Here is a 20,872-nt window from a genome sequence, read left to right as displayed (position 1 = left end):
GCGGCCTATTGCTGCAGTGCCACGTGTCTGCCACAACGTTGTCAGCGCTAAAGCATGCAGCCCACATCTCTTACTTCCGCCATCTCAAAGCGCGATTGACGCGGCCACCACGGTCGAGTTCGAGTACCCGGGTTCTAACCCGACCGCGGTGGCCGCGTTTCGATGAAGGCGAAACGCAAAGGCGCCCGTGTGCTGTACGTGCGATGTCAGTGCACATCGCGTTTGGGGAAAGGAAGTATAGCGCAGCATCTGTCTCACATATCGGCGGACACCTGAACCGCGCCGTAAGGGAAGGAATAAAGGAAGGACTGAGAGAAGGAAGTATAAGAAAGAGTTGCCGCAGTGCACGGCTCCGCAATAATTTCGAGCACCTGGGGATCTTAAATACGTGCATTGACATCGCAGAGCACACGTTAAAGTGGTGGTCGAAATTATTCCGAAGCCCTCCACTACGACACCTCTTTTCCTTCTCTCAGCCGATCCTTTATCCCCTCCCTTACGGCCCGGTTCAGGTGTCCGCAGAGATGCGAGACAGATACTGCTCCATTTCTTCCCCAAAAACCAATTTTCATTTTTTCCCACCCGCCGCGGTGGCTCGATGGTTAGGGCGCTCGACTACTGATCCGGAGTTCCCGGGTTCGAACCCGACCGCGGCGGCTGCGTTTTTATGGAGGAAAAACGCTAAGGCGCCCGTGTGCTGTGTGATGTCAGTGCACGTTAAAGATCCCCAGGTGATCGAAGTTATTCCGGAGCCCTCCACTATGGCACCTCTTCTTCCTTTCTTCTTTCACTCCCTCCTTTATCCCTTCTCTTACGACGTGGTCCAAGTGTCCAACGATATATGAGACAGATATTACGCCATTTCCTTTCTCCAAAAAACAATTATTAATTTTCCCCTTTGGGAGCCAGTTATGCGCCTTCCTTTCCTCAAAATCATCGGAGAATCAAGAACGTTATCAACGTTGCAAACGTCGCAACGTTATGAATGCCAACGCATGCAGCGCACATCTGTCACTATCACCACGCAGGTTAAAGCGCGACTGAGGTGTCCACTGTCCCAGGGGGCCAGTAATGAGCCTTTCCTTTGCTTTCGAGGCTCTGTTTCCGCAGTTTATGTTATTAGACCTTCCATGATGGCTCAGACATACTCGACCATTACAGGGGTCAGCGGAAATGCTACCAAGCCCCACACAAAAGGCTATCCAAAGAGGAGGCTGTCGACTGGCGCAGACTACAAACCGGTACCTACCCGCACCTGCACAAATTACACAAGATTTTCCCTACACAATATGCAGACGAATGTCCGTGGTGGCAGGGTAAACCTACACTAGAGTATGTCACATGGACCTGCCCTAAAGCAGGCTTAGAGCCTATAATAGACCACTCGAGTAGGTAGGTAGGTAAACTCTTTTATTGCGCCCAAAAACAGGGGACCAGTCAAAGGACCGGTTGCGCTGACTTAGAGGAGGTCGGCGGGGATCCTTTGGGATGCCGCGGCCTCCACCGCGCGCTGGATAAGCCAGCGTTGGTCTGCTGGCTTGGAAGTACACAGGAGAGACTCCCACGTCTCTGGGGTGTTTGCGTTGTCTCTGTTGTAATGTGGACATGTCCACACCATGTGTATGAGTGTGGCCGGAGTTGAGCAGTGTTTACACATGGGGGCTATCTGTTCCGGAAAGATCTTGCTGTATAAGAGGGGGTGTGGGAAGCTGCCAGTTTGTAGTTTGCGCCATTGGACGGCCTCGCGCCTTGTTAGATCGCGGTGTGCGGGAGGATATGTGCACCTTTGGAGTCTGTAGTGCTGGAGTATGTCCGTGTAAGTGGTGAGTAGAGATAGTGAAGCGCGTGGGATATTAGTGTCAGCGGAAGCAGGGTGGCTGATCATACTCTCGGCTCGGCAGCTGAGATCTCGAGCGAGTGTGTGTGCCTGGGCGTTTCCGCTGAGCGACTCGTGGGCTGGAGCCCAAAGAAGTAAGCGAGATGTGGAAGAAGGTGCTGTAGAACGTAGAATGTGTAACGCCTGGCAAGAGATACGGCCAGCATCGTAATTGCGAATAGCCTGTTGAGAGTCACTGATGACGACTTTGGTATTAGGGTCGGCTAGCGCGAGCGCAATGGCAACCTCCTCAGCTGCGGTGACTGTTTCTGTATTGCGAATGCTGCAGGCTGTGTACCAGCTGCGGTGAGGGGCGAGAGCTACCGCCACCATCGCTGGCCTCGATGGATGGTAAGAGGCGTCCGTATACGTGACGTCCGGACGTCCGCTGAAGCGTTTCTCGAACTGACGAGCCCGGTCGGCCCGTCTCTCGGCGTGGTGTTCCGGGTGCATCCGTTTGGGAATGGGAGGAATGCGGAGATTTAGGCGATATTCCGATGGAAGTTCAGCGTAACTTGGGGCCGATCTCGGCGGGGAGATCCCAACTTGCTGCAGTACCGCTCGGCCAGCGTGTGTGAGTGAGAGCCGCTCATACTGGGCGGTGAGGGTTGCTTCGATCAGTTCGCTCACGGTATTGGAGATTCCGAGAGCCATGAGCTTATGGGTAGCTGTGGACATGGGAAGACCTAGGGCCGTCTTGTATGCTTTTCGAAGTGACGCGTCTAGCCGTTCGCTTTCGGCACGAGTGAGACGTAAGTAGGGTCCAGAGTAGGTAATGCGGGAGCAGACGAAAGCTTGAACGAGGCGCAGGAGGTTGGACTCTCGCATGCCATGATGCTTGTTGGAGATTCGCTTAAGGAGGCGTCCGATCTGCACAACCGACTGGTCGATGCGTTGGATCGTGATGTTGTTGCTGCCGTTGGACTGTAGATGCAAGCCCAGGATCCTGATGTTGTCTGTTCGAGGAATCTGGTTTCCTTGCACCTGGAGGTTGATGTCCGGAAGTATCTTTGAAGGGCGTCGTCCCGGGGAAGGAATGATGATATACTCGGACTTTGTCGCCGAGCACGTGAGGCCAACTGTACTTAGATAATCTCCGATCCGTTCGATCGCGGTCTGTAAAGTCTCTTCAATCTGGCCGTCACTGCCGCGCGTGATCCAAAGTGTGAGGTCGTCAGCATAAATGCTGTGATGCAGGTGGGGGATGTCGGCCAGTAGCTTCGGCAGGCCTATCAGTGCGACGTTAAAAAGCATCGGCGAAAGTACGGCGCCTTGCGGCGTGCCACGGTTTCCCGGAGAGATGATGGAAGGATCTCCCGTGCCGGCTTTAAGTTGCACTGTGCGGTCGGTGAGAAAGTTTCGGATGTACGCATACATGCGATGTCCGACACCGAGAGCTTGAAGTTGTTGAAGAATCGCTTCATGGAGGACGTTGTCGAATGCCTTGGCAACATCGAGGCCGACGATGACTTTTGTGTCTAGTGTACGTCTCATGACTACCTGATGATGGAGAAGAAGCATAATGTCCGGGGCTGCTAAATGAGGGCGGAAGCCGAACATAGTGTCTGGTAGAAGATGGTTGTCTTCAAGGTATCGTGAGAGTCTGGTCTGGATAACGTGTTCCATCAGCTTCCCAACGCAGGACGTGAGAGAGATGGGACGGAGGTTGGCCAAGGTTGGTGGTTTGCCTGGCTTGGGGATGAGGACTAGATTGGCGCATTTCCACTCTTGAGGGATGGTACCGCTGGCCCAACATTCTTGAAAATAGTCGGTAAGAGCATGAATGGATGCGTCGTCTAGATTCCTAAGCATTTTATTTGAAATGCGGTCAGGACCGGCCGCCGAAGTCGTCTTGAGGCGATTGAGTTCTGCTCGGACCTCCGCTAAAGTGATCGGAGCGTCTAGACAGAGATTTTCCGCGCCCTGATAGAAAGGGAGGTTGGTTGTTGGTTCAGGGCGGATGTAAGTATTTATAAGCTCTTGTTTAAGCTCGTCAGACGTGCCAGGATACTGGTGGAAGATTCGCTCGAGCTGTTGGCGTGTTTGGAGCTTGCCTCCTTCTGGGTCGAGTAAATGTCGAAGGAGGTTCCACGTCTTACGAGCGTTTGGAGGGTTGTTCATCTGGTCACATATGTTGTGCCAGCTCTGTCGAGTGAGTTCTATTGCATATTTCTCGATATTCGTATGTGCGCGCGCCAGTCTACGTCGGATATTGCGGTCCCATTTCCGAGTGGCAAGTAGAGCTTCGAGCGACTTCTTGCGCTCCCACAGATGGGCGTAGTGTGACACTCGAGTGTGACGCAGTGGGAGCACTTGCTGGCCAGCCAGGACGAGGAAGCGCAACGATTTCTCGTAAGCCGAGCCACGCTGGCAGCTGTCCAGTGCGGCACCCTGGACCGAGGATCGACCACGGCGCCCAGTGACCCGTGAGGGTCACGAACACTAATGGTACCTTCGACTGGTCGCTTCAGAGCGCTCTGCGAGGCGAACGCACATTCGGCTGGTCGCAATCTGACGCTCTGACAACGTTCGTCTGGCTCTCGCTCAACGCTCGCCTCTCGCTCAGAGCTGCTCGAGACGCACCGGCTTTTTTCTCGGAGCGACTGGGCGCTCCCGCAGAGTTGTGGTCACGTGACAGATATTCGCCCTATTTCGACGGCCACCGGTTATTCTGCATCGACGAATGCGAAGGCGCCAATAGTTCTGTTTCGTTCTGAAGGTTGGTCCTTCCTACGCTATTTTTGTGCCGTAATATATCATGGCAAAGCGAAAGCAGATTGCTACATTTGGCGCCCCGTCAAAGCTTCTTCTGGACTTAGGAGACAGCAGTGACTCCACTAGTTCAGACGAAGACTGGAGCTTACGAGCTGATGTTCGTCAAACTCTTCGGTGTTCCGAAAAAAATACCGAAAGTAACAAACTACTTGGAGACAGTCGTGCGGCTTTACTCCGAGGAGGAGGTAAGAAAAAGATACGTCAACATTATGAAAGCGGCTGTCTATAAATGCCTGTTCTGTACCAGTTTCGCAGGAATTTTCGTCTCCCTGAGAAGACATGCCGTGAGCTAATCGAGAGATTCGCGGTGTCTCGGTTTTACCCCTCGGACCGAACTCACGGTGGCTCTGTGGTGAAAACTGCAGAAGAGCACATTCTCTCCTTTCTTTGGTGAGCAGTCTTTTGTTTATTCTGTATACTGAATCGAGAAAAAAGTATGTTCTTGGGGTGCGTTTCCGTGCTGTTTTGTACATACCAAGTCGATCGGCCGCATGGCTATTCTTTAAAGCGATAAAAAAATACTGTATATCCGTATTTTGCAGCCATTCTTTTTTGGTAAAATGACAGGATTGCACTTAAGTGTGTCCTCCATTTATCACTTGAAATTTTGTTCATTTAAAAATTTCTTTTCAAAAGGTTTTCCTTATTTTATTCTGTTTCTAGTTTATTATTTATTTTATTTTTCTTATAATAAGTAAGCCTTCTATGCATTTACATAGTTTTTCATTGAATTAGTCTCAAAACCTGCTCCAAACACAGCATTTATTTTCACTAATTAAATTTAATTAATTGCAATTCAGCAACCGAACTTTCATTTTCAGGAACTACTCACGCACTGCCTAAACAATCAAACTTTTGCACATTTATCTCCACAGAATGACATAATCGTGCGGACAGAGTTTGCGCACAATTCTTGCTGATGCAACATAACCATAAAATGCTTTCACAATAATAATTATTTAAACTCCACGACTGATGTCTACTGACTATTCGCGAACTATATTGCAGTCAAGGGTATCACTAGGAAATAATAAAAAAAGATGCCAAAGAAGCTTCACTGTATATAACCACACTTTTGCACCGTGATAAACATAATCCTATTCATTGCCTGACAAATATGTGATTTCTGCTGGAACTAAAGAGTTTTTGCTGCCGCCACCACCTTTCCGTCATATATCCTTTCTCGTCATTCTTGTAGCAGGCAGGCGATTGTTGCAGCTGATAATACGGCATGTCAACCACGCCTATTCAAAATGTGACATTCCTTGTGTGCTGCGAGGTTCCGCGTTCCACGGCGCGGCGTAGACGGAGACCCAGATGAAAGCGGCATCATCAATTACCCAGCCATGCTCTTTGAGTGACGACCAGAACAACCGGACCCGCCGCCGCCGCCGCGGGGAAACAGGCTTTATCCTCCCCAATTTGCGTGGCCGTTCCAGGTGCGGCCCTCCCGGGCACATTCCAGGACAAGGGAGCTGTCAGCGGGCCAGAGCGCGCCGTACCACAGCCGACGCTATGCGCTACCGCGAAGACAACATTCTTTCCCTCCTTCCCCTTTCGACGTGGGCTATCGCCGGGAAGGCACCCACAGCTTCCCGCCGTGCCTCGTGAACAAAAGCGCATTCCCAGAAGGGCCGTGACGGACACCTGTCATGGCGGACAGGCAGTACTCGCCAAGAATGTGGAAAGACAGGCGCTAGTGAATTAGCTCCGAAGAGAGAGCCTGTGTATACTCTCACTTGAGAGAGAGTGGTGGCGTTTTTGTTGTTTATTTAGTTTGTATTGTTAACAGACTCTGGGTTCGAGGCTAAGCCCAACCCAAGGGGTTGTCCCCATCTCGCATGGTATTTTGGATTGGAGAATTGATGCTTTGGGCGGGCCACTGGAAATGACCGCCCTTAGTCCTTTGTTAATCAAGTGCTTAAAAGCACATGTAAACGGATGCAGTCCAGTCTGAGCTGGGGCTCCATGCTTAGCATGTAATGTGATGCTACTTAGGCACTAACCTGCCCGGTCGATGAGTAAAGTAGTGCAAAGTTTGTTCTTTTGTAAATTCAGTTCTGCTTTTTCCAGTTTAACTCTCTGTATATGTATGTTGTAAAATTATGCTCTGCTGTCATCATCTACAAGCTCGCCTCCTGTTCATCTTCCAAGCCGAACGACACTAGAGGAAGGGTTTGTGAACCATCCTCGAAGAAACGGACGACTATTGAAATTCTACTGCATACACGCTCAGGACGACATCGTTCGCCAAGAGGGCCTTCAGCGCCGAAGCCCGACGGCGTGCAGCTTCTGCCAGCAACCGCTCGAGCCCAACTCCGGAGCCACTCCATCGCCCCCATGAAGTCGTCGGCACGTAAGCTCGGACGCCCCAGCCTCTGATGTATAATCTTAATCATGTGTAATTATTGAATATACCTGTTTGTTTAAACTGAGCCATACGGTGTCTCTTTGCCTCTCCGTCCCGTGTGGACCTGCGCATTATGGGGGTCATCACAAAAACTTGCACAGGTTTCCTAGAAGGCGGCAGTGGGAAAAATAAGGATTTCCTTGCATCTCTTTATCCGCCTCTTCGATCGTGCTTTATGAAGTGCTTCAGTGTCTGGAGTGCAGCCAGGCACTTCAAAGTGCTCTGCAGGGACGAAGTACAGCGCATCTCCGCACACATATCTTTACGCTGATGCTCTATGAATGTACACTATTCTTATGTAATGATAATTTCCAGGTACGCTGGCAACAAGGCGTCAATGCGGCAAGTAGCCACCCTTTTTGACATGGCCAAATCAACAGTGCAAGTGGTAATCACAAGAGTGATGGAATTTCTGTGTGACATTGCCACAGAAATCATTTACTTTGGAAGCGACAAAGAAGCTGTGGCTCAAGAATTTATGAAATTAAGCCCCTTGTACGATGTTACAATTCGTTAGGACTGATGCTTGGGTGAGTTGGTATGCCATTTGGAGTTGGTATGCCAATTAGACAAGGACTGAAGGAAAAAGTGCCCGTCTATGAGTTTCTTCCTTTAGTCCTTGTCTAATTCGCACTGTTCTTCCTGATGATGTTACAAGCTTTCTAGGGATTCTTTTTTTCTAGGTCTGCCTAACAGTTGTGGGCAGGTAGCTGACGAATTGCTTCTTAGGTTGAAAGTCAAACTCTCAGCATTTATACAGTAGAGAAGAAAAAAGCATGGAAGTAGCATGCATATAATGCTACACAGAAATGTCATCTTATGCATCTAATGCGTTTCAGATTGCTGGCTTTCCGAATGTGGTTGGCTGCATTGACGGCACCTATGTTTGTATACGATGTCCGGACAAGGTTAAGTCTACCTATGTAAACATACATGACCAGGTGTCACTGACAATGCAAGGAATTTGCGACTCAAGGTGCAGATTTCTGGACGTTTTCACTGGAACACCCAGCAAAATACACGATGCCAGAGTCCTCAGGCTGTCTACAGTGCAGGAAGAATTGCCAGTGGTTTGCGAAAATAACAAGTACCACATCTTAGGCGATGCAGCATATGCAATAAGGGACTATATGATCACACCTTTCAGGAATTATGGCACCATGACTCGGGCAATGATTTCGTTCAAGAACTGCCATGCTGCAACACGAGTGAAAATTGAAAACGCATTTGGAATGCTAAAGCAACGATTTTGGCAGCTGCGGTTTGTGGAATTTCACACTGTGGACAAGATTACCCAGCTCATCCTCAGTTGCTGTGTCCTTCATAACATTTGCCTGGACGCTGGCGACTGTGATGTGCCAAGTGATGACGATATGGATGGAAGGCATTGCAGGCACAAGCAAGGAGACTCGGCAACAGACCAGCAGACACAGCAAACTGCTCATGAAAGTGCCCTTCGGAGGCTTGGAGAACTGAAAAGGGACGCTCTGGCACAGCTCTTTTGAAGCTGCAATGATGTTGAGAACAAACGATTGCATTGCCCAAACTTTTATCGCACTTTTAATTGCTCAAACTTTTATTGCACTTTTATGAACACATGTTGTGGCTTTCAACAGGTATAAACAAAGCATTCTTGACTACAGGAATATTCTTGAATAAATATGCTCTTTCAATCAAGAACTATTTCTTATTTTGAGTTCAAAATATCCTTCAGCACTGCCATTTGCTCCGCATGAGCTTTGAGTAGTGCCTGGTGCCAATCTACTTTTCTCTGTTCTCTTTCTTCGCGCCGAGCTTCTTTTTCATTGCTGATCTTTCCCATTTCCTCAAAAAATAATGCCATTTCCTGCATCCTAGATGTGCTCGGGCGCATCTTTCTGTCTGTGCGGTACCTTTGATTTTCTTTCTCCTCAAATGATGAACCAGAGTCTACCGTAGGGTCATCAGATGATATATCATTGACGCTTTCCTCGATGCCATCAGAGCAGCTGACACTCGAAGGAGCTGCACTAGCAGTGTTTGAGATGGTCTTTTTGTATGAAACTTTTCCCACACTTCACAGAACTTCAGGCTCAATGCTGTCATCAATTGCTCTGATAGCTGCAAATTCTTCTTCATATGACACTGCACAGCGAGACTGTCCAGAAGTTCCATTATTTCTGTCCACATTGTGTTTTCGTTTGGCCAGCGTCTTGAACCTTGTCTCACACTGGATTCCTGTGCAAATGACTCCAAGAACTCTCTGTATGTCTTGAGCAATCTGCTCATACATCATCTTCTTGCTGCGGAACCTCCTTTGAGGCCCCCCCTGTGGCATGTAGCGTACATAACAGTCCAGGAGCAGCTTTGTTTCACTTGTAGTCCATGGTCCTGTCACAAGATATGAATAAAAAAAAAATTAGCACATTCGAAACATTTGATGCTTGCAGTTAGCTTGCTCTACTATAGATGCAAAATACACATGCACTGATACTGCTGCATGACAAATGTTATTACAGACATGCAAGGCTTTGCAAGAAGGTAAATGATTTCAAATCGAAGACGTGAGATTGCACCTGGCGGTATATATACATACCATAAGGTGAGGTCATGCTGCTGCTCGACTGCTCATTTTCAGGCACTGTGTGCAGCTGTACTTGATTTTCGCTTCCTCGGCTCTCTGTTTAGGAACAAAAATTGGGAAACATTTAAATTACTTCCTCACGCATGGATGATAGACAGAAGGTAATTTATGCCTGCTGAGTCTGCCACAGAAACCGACAAAAAAATATTCACAATATGTAAAGTGTGTTAAATCCAATAGCTGTCAAGAACAAAATAACCCACGTCCTCAGCCCTGTAAACAACTTTTCAATGCATATACTTTCCTGGTGAGCTGACATAACCGATGAAGTTTATTATGGTTTTGTTTCTGGTTTATGGGAGTTTACCATCCAAAGCGACTCAGGCTGTGAGGGACGCTGTAGTGGCGGGCTCCGGAAATTTCGACCACCTGGGGTTCTTTAACGAGCACTGACATCGCACAGTACATGGGCCTCTAGAATATTGCCTCCATCAAAATTCTACCACCGCGGCCGAGATCGAACCCGCGTCTTTCGGGCCAGCACGTGCCATAGCCACTGAGCCACCGCGGAGGCTGCAGTTTATTATGAACCCAGTACTAAATTTCATGTGGCAACACATTACATTCTGGAGTTTCGCTCTTGCTGATGATTCCACTGCATATTATGAAGTTTCGCTATGTACACATACCGCTCCACGCAGCCCCAAAAAACCACCTGGGCCATTGTTGAATCGGGCTGAAGTGTACGTTTTATACTGGTCGACACTCCGCGTAATCGTGCAACGATCAGGCTTTTGGCGGCTCAAGCCGCCGTGCGGCCTCGGTGCCCATACCTAGTTGTGCACGAAAAAGCCGCCGCTAGCCGTCATTACTTCCTCTGACACATAAGTACCATCGCACGGAGTACGACTTGTAACAGGTATCAGATGGTACGAGCACATGCTACGGGGCAGAGAGCCCGGCACTGCTGCTAAGTCCTGAACGTACTGCAAGCCTACTGCACACCCGACTAGCAGCGTGCCCGCATACTTGGTGCTGTGCACTGGCGCATTCATTCGCTATCAAGCGCACATGTTCAGGACAGGCCACAACACAATCCGTAAATGCACCTAACAAATAAAGGTTGTTTCAAATGCGAAACTACAGCGCTCGCAATTTCTACTGCCGCGGTGCACGCACCTGTTTCGCGCGGCCAGAGCGACAAGGTTCCAACGGAAAAGTAGGAAATTTTTCACTACGTCGCGCCACTTGTAGAATTCGCTTGTGAAACTGCTTTAATAATGTGTAGTACTTCGAAAGTGAGGCGCACACACCACACCAAGCTGACCAAGCGACACAAAGCCTGAGCGCGGGAAAGAGCCAGTTGTGGGTTTCAACGCACTGTGCACACTCTTCGTATTGCAAACTTACCGTCGTAAAGGGAGAATAACAGCTGCTGCGCAGCGGTCGTCGGTGTGTCCATACTGGGAAGCTGTCAGGACGGTAGGGATACGTTCGTGGACTTCCGCGTGCACTTCGCAGGCAAACAGAAACTGCCACTCCTGTTGGGAGCGTTGCGGGCATCGGCTGCTCGGCGGCGCTGTGGTCTGTGAAATCATTCCGGAGGCCTCCACTACGGCACCTCTTTCTTCCTTCACTCCCTCACAGCAGAGAGGCTAGCAGTAAGATAGCATTTGAGGAACGATTGAGAAGGATGGAGGAAAAGCGGTGGGCTAGGAAAGTTTTCAGATACCTGTATATAAAGAATGTTGACACGAAATGGAGAAAGCGAACTAGAAAATTGACAAGCAAATATCTGGACAGCAGTAAGGGGGCAAATCAGCATTTATCGGTTAAGAAAAAGGTTAAAGGAACAGAGAGAGCTTTGTGGAAAACAGGGATGCTGACGAAATCGGCACTGGAAACATACCGGACCTTTAAACAGGAAATTGTCAAAGAAAGTATCTATGATAATTGTAGGGGAAGTTCTTTGTTGTTTGAGGCCAGGACTGGAGTTTTGCGGACTAAGACGTACAGAGTCAGGTACCAGGAGATAGACACTTTGTGCATTGCGTGCGGAGAGGAGGAGGAAACGGCTGAACGCTTGATACTTTTCTGTAAAGGGCTTCACCCTACAGTGGAAGGCAGCGGGGCTGACTTACCCAAGGCATTGGGGTTTAGGGATAGTGAAGGGAAAGTGGATTTTAAGAGGTTAGAAGTAACCAAGCGAAGGTTATCTGATTGGTGGCTAAAAGCAAGACAGGAGTAAAATTTCACAAGACATGGCTAGGTGGCTTGAGCCACCGCCCGATGTAAAGGGTTCAGCCGTATCCATCCATCCATCCATCCATCCATCCATCCATCCATCCATCCATCCATCCATCCATCCATCCATCCATCCATCCATCCATCCATCCATCCATCCATCCATCCATCCATCCATCCATCCATCCATCCATCCATCCATCCATCCATCCATCCAGGAGGAAGTAGTCCTTTCCTGCGATTTCCGTCCCTCTCACTGCTCTGAAAAGCACTTGCACATTCGGCTGGCGAGTCTTGCATCCTCCTCAGATCGGGAGCTGCCCCCGCTCCGGTCGCTCTGAGAGAATCGGAGCGACCAGTCGAAGGTACCATAAATTTGTCGCCGTTAAGGTTTTTTTTTTTTTCATCCATCCATCGAAGAAAATTGAAGATTAGTTTTGAAAATTGGTTTTGAGGAGAGGATATGGCGGAGTATACATACGTCTCACATATATCGGTGGACACCCGAACTGCACCGTAAGGAAAGAATAAACATGGTTTACCCGCCGCGGTGGCTCAGTGGATAGGGCGCTCGGCTACCGATCCGGCGAGTTCCCGGCTTCGAACCCGACCGCGGTGGCTGCGTTTTTATGGAGGCAAAACGCTAAGGCGCCCGTGTGCTGTGCGATGTCAGTGCACGTTAAAGATCCCCAGGTGGTCGAAATCATTCCGGAGGCCTCCACTACGGCACCTCTTTCTTCCTTCACTCCCTCCTTTATCCCTTCCCCTACGGCGCGGTTCAGCAGGCATAGTCAGCAGGAGTCCAACGATATATGAGACAGATAGTGCGCCATTTCCTTTACCAAAAAACCAATTATTATTCACAGGAAGGCGCATACAATTCTTGGCGGCTGTTTGGCGGGCGTTAATTGGGTCACTACGTTTGTTAATTAGCTATAAAAGTCTAACATTGAGTAGTAGTAGCCGTAGAGACGACCTCTGACCGCAAATTTAATATACCACAGGAAGAAAATGCGCTTACAGTTTAGCACGGTAAGGTGTTCGAAATTGAAGCAAGTAGTAGTAGTAAGTGGTTTTTATTAAAATAATAATAAAAAGGAAGGAAAAGATTTCTGCTAGCCCCGGCATCTGCCATCGATACTAAAGCACCTGAGCTGGGGCAGCGGAAATAAAGAATAGCAGACTGAATGAATAAATGAATGAACGAAGGAAAGAATGCGGGATTGAGAGACGAAGGGGACAAGGGGAGCCGACCAACCAGGTGGCCGGGGATAATTCCGACCACAGAAGGTCTTTGACCTGCGCTGATATCGCGCAGCGCACGGGCGCCTTTTGAAGCGAAAAGCGTCACTACGCCAGCTTTTCGACCCGTCAGCGGGGCCGCAAGTTTGACCTTGAATGTATCTAGAGCTCAAAGGGGAGGCAAGTTTGGCCTTGAATGTAGCTAGAGGTCAAACCATGTGCTTAACTGGTGGTAGTCAGGTTCGACACATGCCGGCTGCTACAGCAGCGACACGAGCGGCTGTTACGCCAGCTATCTCCAAAGTGACCTTTGATTTTAATCTTTGACCTTGGCACTCGCTCAAGGGGGAAGGCTTCTGCCAGCACCCCATGCACAGGTCATGAAACTGGGTTCTGCATAAAACGCTTCACGCCGCGGTGGATGAGTGGTTAAGGTGCCCGCCTACTGCGCCGGAGTACCCGGGTTCGAACCTGACTGCAGCGGCCGCATTTCGATGAAGGCGAAACGCAAAAGGCGCCCGTGTGCTGTGTGGTGTCAGTGCACGTTAAAAAACCTCAGGTGGCCGATTGCATTGTGAAACATTTATTGCGTCGAGAGCAGGTTGCAGAAGACACATACTAGATGGCCGCTAGCCGATGGCTGGCGGCGACCTCATTGGCCCGCTCGATTGCCCGTACTTGAATCCTAGTGCCCGAGATGACCAGCACGGCCTCCCCCCCCCCCCAAAAAAAAAAAAAGAAGAAGGGAGCTGTATCAACTCCGCCGGAGGCGAATTATTTGCGCAGTTAAACAGAATGTTGTCGTATGTGGCCCTTTCACCACATTTATGGCAGTTTGGGTCGCGTACTGGCCAGGGTACATGAGGGCAAGCACTGCCGTGTTCAGAAAGGAGCGTGTTTGCAGTCGGCGCCAGGTAAACTTTCTAAGGGTTTTTTTAACGATTTGTGGGGAGGGGGATATGCGCGCCTCTCCAGCCTAAAGTGATGAGGGATGTCATGAAATGAGATCAACCCGTCCCTCGTGAAATTCGGGTCGGAGGGCGCGCTCACTACACGGAGTTCCCGGAGTTCACGGGTTCGAACCCGACCTCGGCGGTCGCGTTTCGATGAAGACGAAACGCAAAGGCAACCGTTTGTTGGCGCTGTGCGATATCGGTGCCCGTTAAAGATCCCCAGGTGGTCGAAATTATTTCGCAGACATTCACTACGGCACCTTTCTTCCCTTCTTCTCTCAGTCCCTGCGTTATCCCTTCGCTTACGGCACGGTTCAGGTGTCCGCCGATATATGGCATCATATGCGCCATTTCGTTTGCCCAAAAAAAACAACCAATCAATTCTGCACAAAACACCGGCGCACTTTGATGCTTTCAGCCTAAGGCTAGGTGTGTTCGATGCGACGCCTGCCGTCGAGACCGCCAGTCGCTCTACCACAAGGGTACCCAAGGAGATGCAGCTTTTAGCGTTCGACCAGGGTTAACCAGAGCTAAACCACCAGCAATTTTTTTTTGCGCTTCGAAGCGGCCGCGTTTTGATTGAGCCGATCGCCTCAATCGAAACGTGGCCGATGGAGATATCGCCCGAGGGTCCATTATAAGGTAAAAGAATTTCGTGGCAAGCCCACATTTCGCTGGAGCATGAGCTGGCCTTTAGTAGCGGCTGAGTAATGCGTCACAAACGTTTCATCCTAAAGCGCAGTCAGCTTTGGCTCCTTTCACTGTTTCTAGATCAGCACTGTGGAACGAGTTTCGTAGTGCAGTGCTGCATCACGACGTCCTTGCGTGCTCCGATGAGGTGGTAGATGTCATCGACCGATTTCTCTCAGTGGAAGGGTTGTTCACGCCTTCTAGGCGCGGGAAAGAAAATCACCCTAGACGAGCGACCGCTATTTAAAGTTCATACGCAAGCGAGTAGGAAAATTGGTCGCTATCTTCCTGCACATTTTTTTGAAGTGTACAGAAGCAACAAAGCTCGCTAAGCGTCTGAGGCTCGTCGACGGCAATCGTCGATGGCAGTTCCGCTACACGCTCGCAACAGCCGTTCTATGCATACCCACAAGACCACGTGGCTATGAAGTGACATCACATGATCTTACGACACCCCCATCGGATATCATCAAGTGGCTTCACATCACCCCATGTGATGTTCATAAGGTCAAAGGTGAACACAAAGGTCATCCAATGTCAAAGGTCTACTAAAGGTCATGGGTCAAGGTTAGGGGTCGAAGAATCGACACCATAACCCAGTAGCCGAGCGCGCTAACCACTGGGCCTCCGCGGCGGGTCCCTCAGAGTCAAAGGCCTACAACGTTGTCAACGCCAACGCCAACGAAAATGAACCCACTGAACGCCTGCGGCCTATTCAGGTGGAAAAATGTTTTGAGGAAAGGAAATAGAAACTGACATCGCACAGCACGCGGGCGCCGTAGCGTTACGGAGGCAAAACGCTGAAGCGCCTGCGTGCTGTGCGAAGTCAGTGCACGTTAAAGATACCCTTTTGGTCGAAATTATTCCTGTGCCCACCACTACGGCACCTCTTTCTTCCTTTCTTCTTTTACTCCCTTCTTTATCCCTTCCCTTACAGCGTGGTTCAGGTGTCCAACGATATATGAGACAGATACTGCGCCATTTCCTTTCCCCAAAAAACAATTATCATTATCATCATTATCAGAATGGAGAAATGAAATGAAAGAGGTGAGGGGACAGTAAGAGAGGATAGGGGGAAAGGTAATATACACAAACTATTTACACAATTGTGTCCAGGTTGTGCGCGTGATGAGTTCATGATGGAGCAATAAAAGCACACGCGCACAGCACGTACTATGTTGACTACAACTGGAGTGGGGCGTCCAGTTGTTAATCGCCCAAGGTAGAACTCGCGGAGCGGTCGGTCCATGGTCGGTCACTGCGTGTAACCCTGGCGGAGAACAGACGGGACGTCAAGCCCGTCTGTTCGAGGAATGCACAGAGGCTCACCAAGGTTTTTTCACTGGTGCGCTCACTGCCCTGCGGCAACAAATAGCGTCTTGAAGAAGTCTGGCAGTATGCCCAGCGCCCAAGCATATCGCGACGAGCATCGGCGAACGCAGCACAGTGAAGGAGCAGGTGCTCTAGTGTTTCCACTGCACCGCACCCGTCACACATATCACTCGTCGCGATTCCGTGGCGCTCCCGTCGTTTCCCGTGCCACACGCAGCCAATGCGCGCGCGGAGGATCATTCATTACATGTTGCGACCGGGCGCGACAGCCGGTGATGCTGTCGATGCGCTCACCTTGGGGTGCTGTCTTCGGAGATGGTCGTGGATGACTGCACGCACGTCCGCCAGCGCGAGGGCCAGATCGCTGGCAGGTAGTTGATGTGCGACTGTCGCGAGGTCGTTCTTCGTTGCCGGCGATGCCGCAGTGACCGGACACCCACTGTGCACGCACGGCGCATCCTCTGTGCGCGAGGCGCTCGATGCGCGAGCGAATTTCCCGCACTAGTGGGGTACCGCGGCTGTTGGATTGCAGGCGGCTGAGGGCGGCGCGGGAGTCGCACAGCAGAGCACTCCTGGACGGCGGAGGGCCGAGGGTGAGCAGCAGGTCCTGCCCGAGCCGGATACCCATCAACTCCACCGTGGTGGAGGAGCCCAGGAAGGTTGCGTGTTGCTGGCTGTGCAGTCGCAGGGCGGGGATGGTAGCCGCCGCTGCAAGGCAGCAGCTGTCGTAGGCCACTGAGCCGTCGGTGTACACGAGGAGATGGTCCTGGAGCTCCTCGATCGTGTATGACGGCTCTGCAGGCCAGCTGCTGCACAGCACAGAGGGGTGTGCTCCGCTTTCCCGCGATGCCGACGATCTCTCGCTGTACCTCCAAGGCAGCAGGCCAAGACGCGCCGGAGCCGTAGGGGGGGTGGGGGGTGTGGGGGGGGGGGGGGGGGTGTCTTGAGTCAATTGCTCATACTCGAGCAGCGCCGCGCCCATTCGTGAGCGCGGTTGCGAGCGCATACGCTGCAGCAGCAAGCCGCCGTCCGGTGCGCGGTGAAGCCGGTCTATGTGATTCAGTGCCCTGCGCGCTGCTTGGAGCTCAAGTGGCCACGCTCTGGCCTCGGCCAACGTTGCGGCGCGCTGCGAGTTTTTGCGCAGGCCTAGGCACACACGCATGGACTTGCGGTGCTGGAGATCGAGTTTCTTCCAGCGCGGCTTGCGCACCGTGACGAGAGGCAGCGCATAGAGCACCGCCCCCAAAGCTGCCGCAGCGCGGCTTGCTGGGAGATGCCCTGGCCTCGATCGGTGAGCTTGTGCACGGCGGCGGTGATCCTCATCTGCAGACACGCCTTGGTCGCCGCAGGGCAAATTGAAGCGACCATCTACGTTTTTATGTACAGGTTTAAGACAACTCTTATAGGCAATCATTACTCTAGTAAAAAAAAAAAAGTTTCATTGAAACAGTGCGGCTTATATGCGAGCTCATACTCGATCGGTTGTTGCATAACGGGAGGATAGCGCTATTTTTGTACAGTACAAGCATTTGCTTCGCACTTATGAAAGCAAACGTTGATTAGATACTTGTTTCAATAATTATGAAAGTACGAACGAGTTCGAAAAACGCGTACATGAAATTGAAGCGACCATATGTATGTTTTTCGAACTCGTTCGTACTTTCCTAATTATTGAAACAAATACCTAATCATGCTTTCATAATTGCAAAGCAAATGCTTGTACAGTACAAAAATAGCGCCATCCTCCCGTTATGTAACAACCGAGTTCGAGCTCGCATATAAGACGCACTGTTTCAATGATACTTTTTTTTTTTACTAGAGTAATGATAGGCTACAAGAGGGTCTTAAACCTGTCTGTTTCTATCGGTAGGAAAATTTTCCTTGCCACATGTTTTATGAGAACTTTCGAGAGGAATGTTACTTTCCCTTTCGTTGTATACATTGTTCTGGTTTCATTTCTTTAAGGTCCTGCCAAAGCATTGTTTATTTGTGTGCAAAACGCGGTAGCAAAGGGTTAGAAACCGTGATAGCGATCGCTCTTCTTGAAGCGGCCGCAAAAGCAGGACGTTTGGTGTCGGTAAACATCGTGTCAAATCAGATACTTGCAGCATTCGTGTTAAAATCTTGCCCTCGGCTTACTGGCTGTGAGCACAGCCAAAAGGCGGCAGACCGTCCGTACTCGTGGTATACAAGAACATATCGCGGCATCCGAATAACTTTAGCGGAAAACGGAGCTAGCTGCATCCTCTTTGCCTGTTTATATCAGGATGAGCTGTCCACCTGACCTCACCTGGCCGCAGCCGCGCCTTCTACCGCTCTACCTCTACAAAGAGGGCGAGGGCAGAAAGGCACGCGCGTAACGGAAAGAAAAAGGAGAGGAGCGTGGAACTTGCTAACCACTCCTCTCCCAAAGCGCTCAGCCAACATGTCCGCGCCCAGACCCATGGCTACGTACTCGAGCGCTTCGTGATCGCCCAGGAAGGCACTGCGCGAGGCCCCGCGGATACTTAGCCATGGCTCTCGTCCGTGCCGCGATCGTGAATTCTGTGTTGGCCTGTCTGTGCGTCTGTGTGCTCGCGCAGTTCAACTGGCACGTGCGGGACAACTTCGACGACATCCGGACGCGCATCGACAAAGTTACGGGCACGAACTGCAGGGTGGTGGACGTCAACGAGCTGTTCCTGCCCAACGAAACCGTCACTCATGTGCCCAACATCCAGAGGCTCAACATCGATCCGGTCTTTCCGAACCGGACCAATCTGTTGCATATACACAACATGGCCATTTCGCGGGCATTTTTCTTCAGGTAAGCGGCGCGCTACGCAGCGCGTCACCGCTGGCGACGCCCTGTTTTGCAGACACGCTCAACGGAAAAACGGCACATCGACTCATCGCATTCCGCGGCAGCATTCGCGCGCGCTTGCGATTGCTGTGCCGGCACCGTGGAAATAATTTCGTCTCGATCGGTGTAGCTTTCTTGGGAAAAAGGGCATAACCTAGGCGCTGCAGACAATATGATGCGAGCGCTGAGCGGATAGCACCCTGTCAGCTGGATTTTTACGCAATCTTAATTACCGCGTGTGATCTCACGATCGGGTGTAGCACTTGCTTTCAAGCTGCTTCAAACGCCGCTGTCGTTGCGTGCGAAGCCCCACAAAGCAGCGTTCGGAGGCGGGTAGCGCAGATTTTGAAAAAGCTGCCCTGTCGGCGCAGCCGTGCTTCTTCAAATCCGTTCCACTTTCGCCGCCTCGGCGCCCCCGAAAGCGATCATGCATGTCTTGCTACAATGTGTGTAGCAAAGGTTCCTCTGCCTTGCTACGATGTGTTGCGTTACAGCGTGCTGCGCTTCTTTTGTTTTAGTTGTTGTGTTGATGGAGTTTTAGCTTGCTGTCGTAACTTGCGCGCGGCGGGTCGTTGAGCGTTGAGACGAGTGACGCAAAGCTCGTACCAATGTTGTAATTGTGAACGCATCTGTGGCAGCAATCAAAACCTTACACATAGTGGCTGTTGTTGTATACACAATACTGCCGCGGCCTTGCATGCATGCAAAGCTCCTCAGTGTTTTACCGGTACTTCACCATCGGCTTCCTGCTCATGGCATGTCAGAGCGTGGCTGTCCTGCCTAAGAGTTGGCCCTGCCTGCTGTGCACTTTCAGTAATTACTAATATGGGAAGCTGAGCAAACATGCCATTGTGCAAACAGCTCTTGGCACTTCATGTTGAGACAGTCCCCTCATTGAAGGAGGTTCTTATGGACGTGCTGCTTCTTTTTGTTCTGGTTTCACGTTACAGTAGTGGTCACCAACCTGTGGCCGAAATCTATTTCTGAAATAGGTTTGGTTTATGGGGGTTTAACGTCCCTAAGCGACTCAGGCTATGAAGGACGTCATAGTGAAGGGCTCCAGAAATTTCTACCACCTGGGGCTCTTTAACATGCACTGACATCACACAGTACACGGGCCTCTAGAAGTTTGTCGCCATTGAAATTCGACTGCCGCAGCCGGGACGAACCTGCGTCTTTTTGGTTCAGCAGCAAAGTGCCGTAACCACTGAGCCACCGTGGCGGCTGAAATAGGTTTCAATTGGCATGTGTCGTACAACTATATGCTTTGAGTTTTGCAGACTGGTTTGCCACAACATACTCCTTGATCAAAATTTGAGTAGGTATACAGTGCATGCTTGATGCATTGCAGCAGGGTTTCAATGATTAGCTGTGTTGCATTGAATTCACTGCTACTGATCATTAATCTGATAGAGGAGTTTTAAACCATATTTTATTGTTCTGGCTCCCTTTCCAACAGTGGTATTTTGCTGCATGCAATGCCAGTCCACTATAAAAGCTGAGATTCACTTTTTGCGCAGGATTTTGTTTGAATAGGTGCTTTGTAGGTGATTTTTTGTTAATCCACCTTTTTCACAAGATGTGGTGCCCTCTGGGACTCGGGTGTGCGAAAATTCATCTGCTGCCCAAAAAACTAGTTCAAAACAAACGCATGAGTTCAACGCAGGTTTGGTATGCTTCCACGAAGCACCAGCTGCACATACTAAGTGACAAGTGCCTGCTTGATAACTGTTGCTATCTGTTGCTTGCACCTGTTACCAGCATAAACTGCGCATGCGTGCTTATAATAAGCTTGAGGTCTTTTTTCAACCAGAAAAGATCGGGAGGAGGTAAGAGGGGGCTCTCGCGTGTAGAAAAGAGAGGTTTTCATATTGTCTAGACTGATGCACAAACCAAGAACACTTTCTTTCTGTCATCTTCTGGAAATGCTCTTCAAGTGGCAGGG

The 20,872-nt window shown here is 50.3% G+C and overlaps 3 protein-coding genes across 4 annotated transcripts in view; 2 read left to right on the top strand and 1 right to left on the bottom strand.

Annotated features, from left to right (window-relative positions):
• Nucleotides 1–4,332: 4,332 nt before the first annotated feature.
• Nucleotides 4,333–8,566, top strand: LOC144096611 (uncharacterized). 2 transcript variants are annotated; one of them, XM_077629420.1, is made up of 4 exons: nt 4,333–4,836; nt 4,899–5,041; nt 7,377–7,591; nt 8,209–8,566. In XM_077629420.1, the coding sequence occupies exons 3-4, from the start codon at nt 7,584–7,586 to the stop codon at nt 8,564–8,566; spliced, it is 366 nt and encodes a 121-aa protein (XP_077485546.1). In that variant the 5' UTR covers nt 4,333–4,836; nt 4,899–5,041; nt 7,377–7,583. The 2 variants fall into 2 exon arrangements, 1 of the variants encoding a protein (XP_077485546.1); XR_013306786.1 differs by lacking the exon at nt 8,209–8,566 and adding an exon at nt 7,901–8,038 and having other exon boundaries at nt 4,337–4,836.
• On the bottom strand, nt 7,920–11,188 carry LOC144096610 (uncharacterized). Its single transcript, XM_077629419.1, has 3 exons — nt 11,035–11,188; nt 9,637–9,720; nt 7,920–9,431 (listed from the first exon to the last, which is right to left on the bottom strand). The coding sequence occupies exons 1-3, from the start codon at nt 11,084–11,086 to the stop codon at nt 9,118–9,120; spliced, it is 450 nt and encodes a 149-aa protein (XP_077485545.1). The 5' UTR covers nt 11,087–11,188; the 3' UTR covers nt 7,920–9,117.
• Nucleotides 11,189–18,484: 7,296 nt separating this feature from the next.
• The window catches only part of LOC144096608 (uncharacterized), a 40,686-nt gene continuing 38,298 nt past the window's right edge, over nt 18,485–20,872 (top strand). The window contains exon 1 of the mRNA XM_077629418.1: nt 18,485–18,891. Within this exon, the coding sequence (XP_077485544.1) occupies nt 18,599–18,891 (293 nt within the window). The 5' untranslated portion in view covers nt 18,485–18,598. The remainder of the gene's footprint in view (nt 18,892–20,872) is intronic.

This window comes from Amblyomma americanum, chromosome 7 (assembly GCF_052857255.1).
Source record: "Amblyomma americanum isolate KBUSLIRL-KWMA chromosome 7, ASM5285725v1, whole genome shotgun sequence".
Lineage (NCBI taxonomy): Eukaryota > Metazoa > Arthropoda > Arachnida > Ixodida > Ixodidae > Amblyomma > Amblyomma americanum.
This window is presented reverse-complemented; position numbering and strand designations above follow the sequence as displayed.

Coding starts and splice junctions, on each gene's coding strand:
- LOC144096610 (XM_077629419.1), bottom strand. CDS start 11,086: ATGGACACACCGACGACCGCTGCGCAGCAGCTGTTATTCTCCCTTTAC. Junction 9,721..11,034: donor GTTATTCTCCCTTTACGACG/GTAAGTTTGCAA, acceptor GTTCCTAAACAG/AGAGCCGAGGAAGCGAAAAT. Junction 9,432..9,636: donor CAGCATGACCTCACCTTATG/GTATGTATATAT, acceptor ATCTTGTGACAG/GACCATGGACTACAAGTGAA.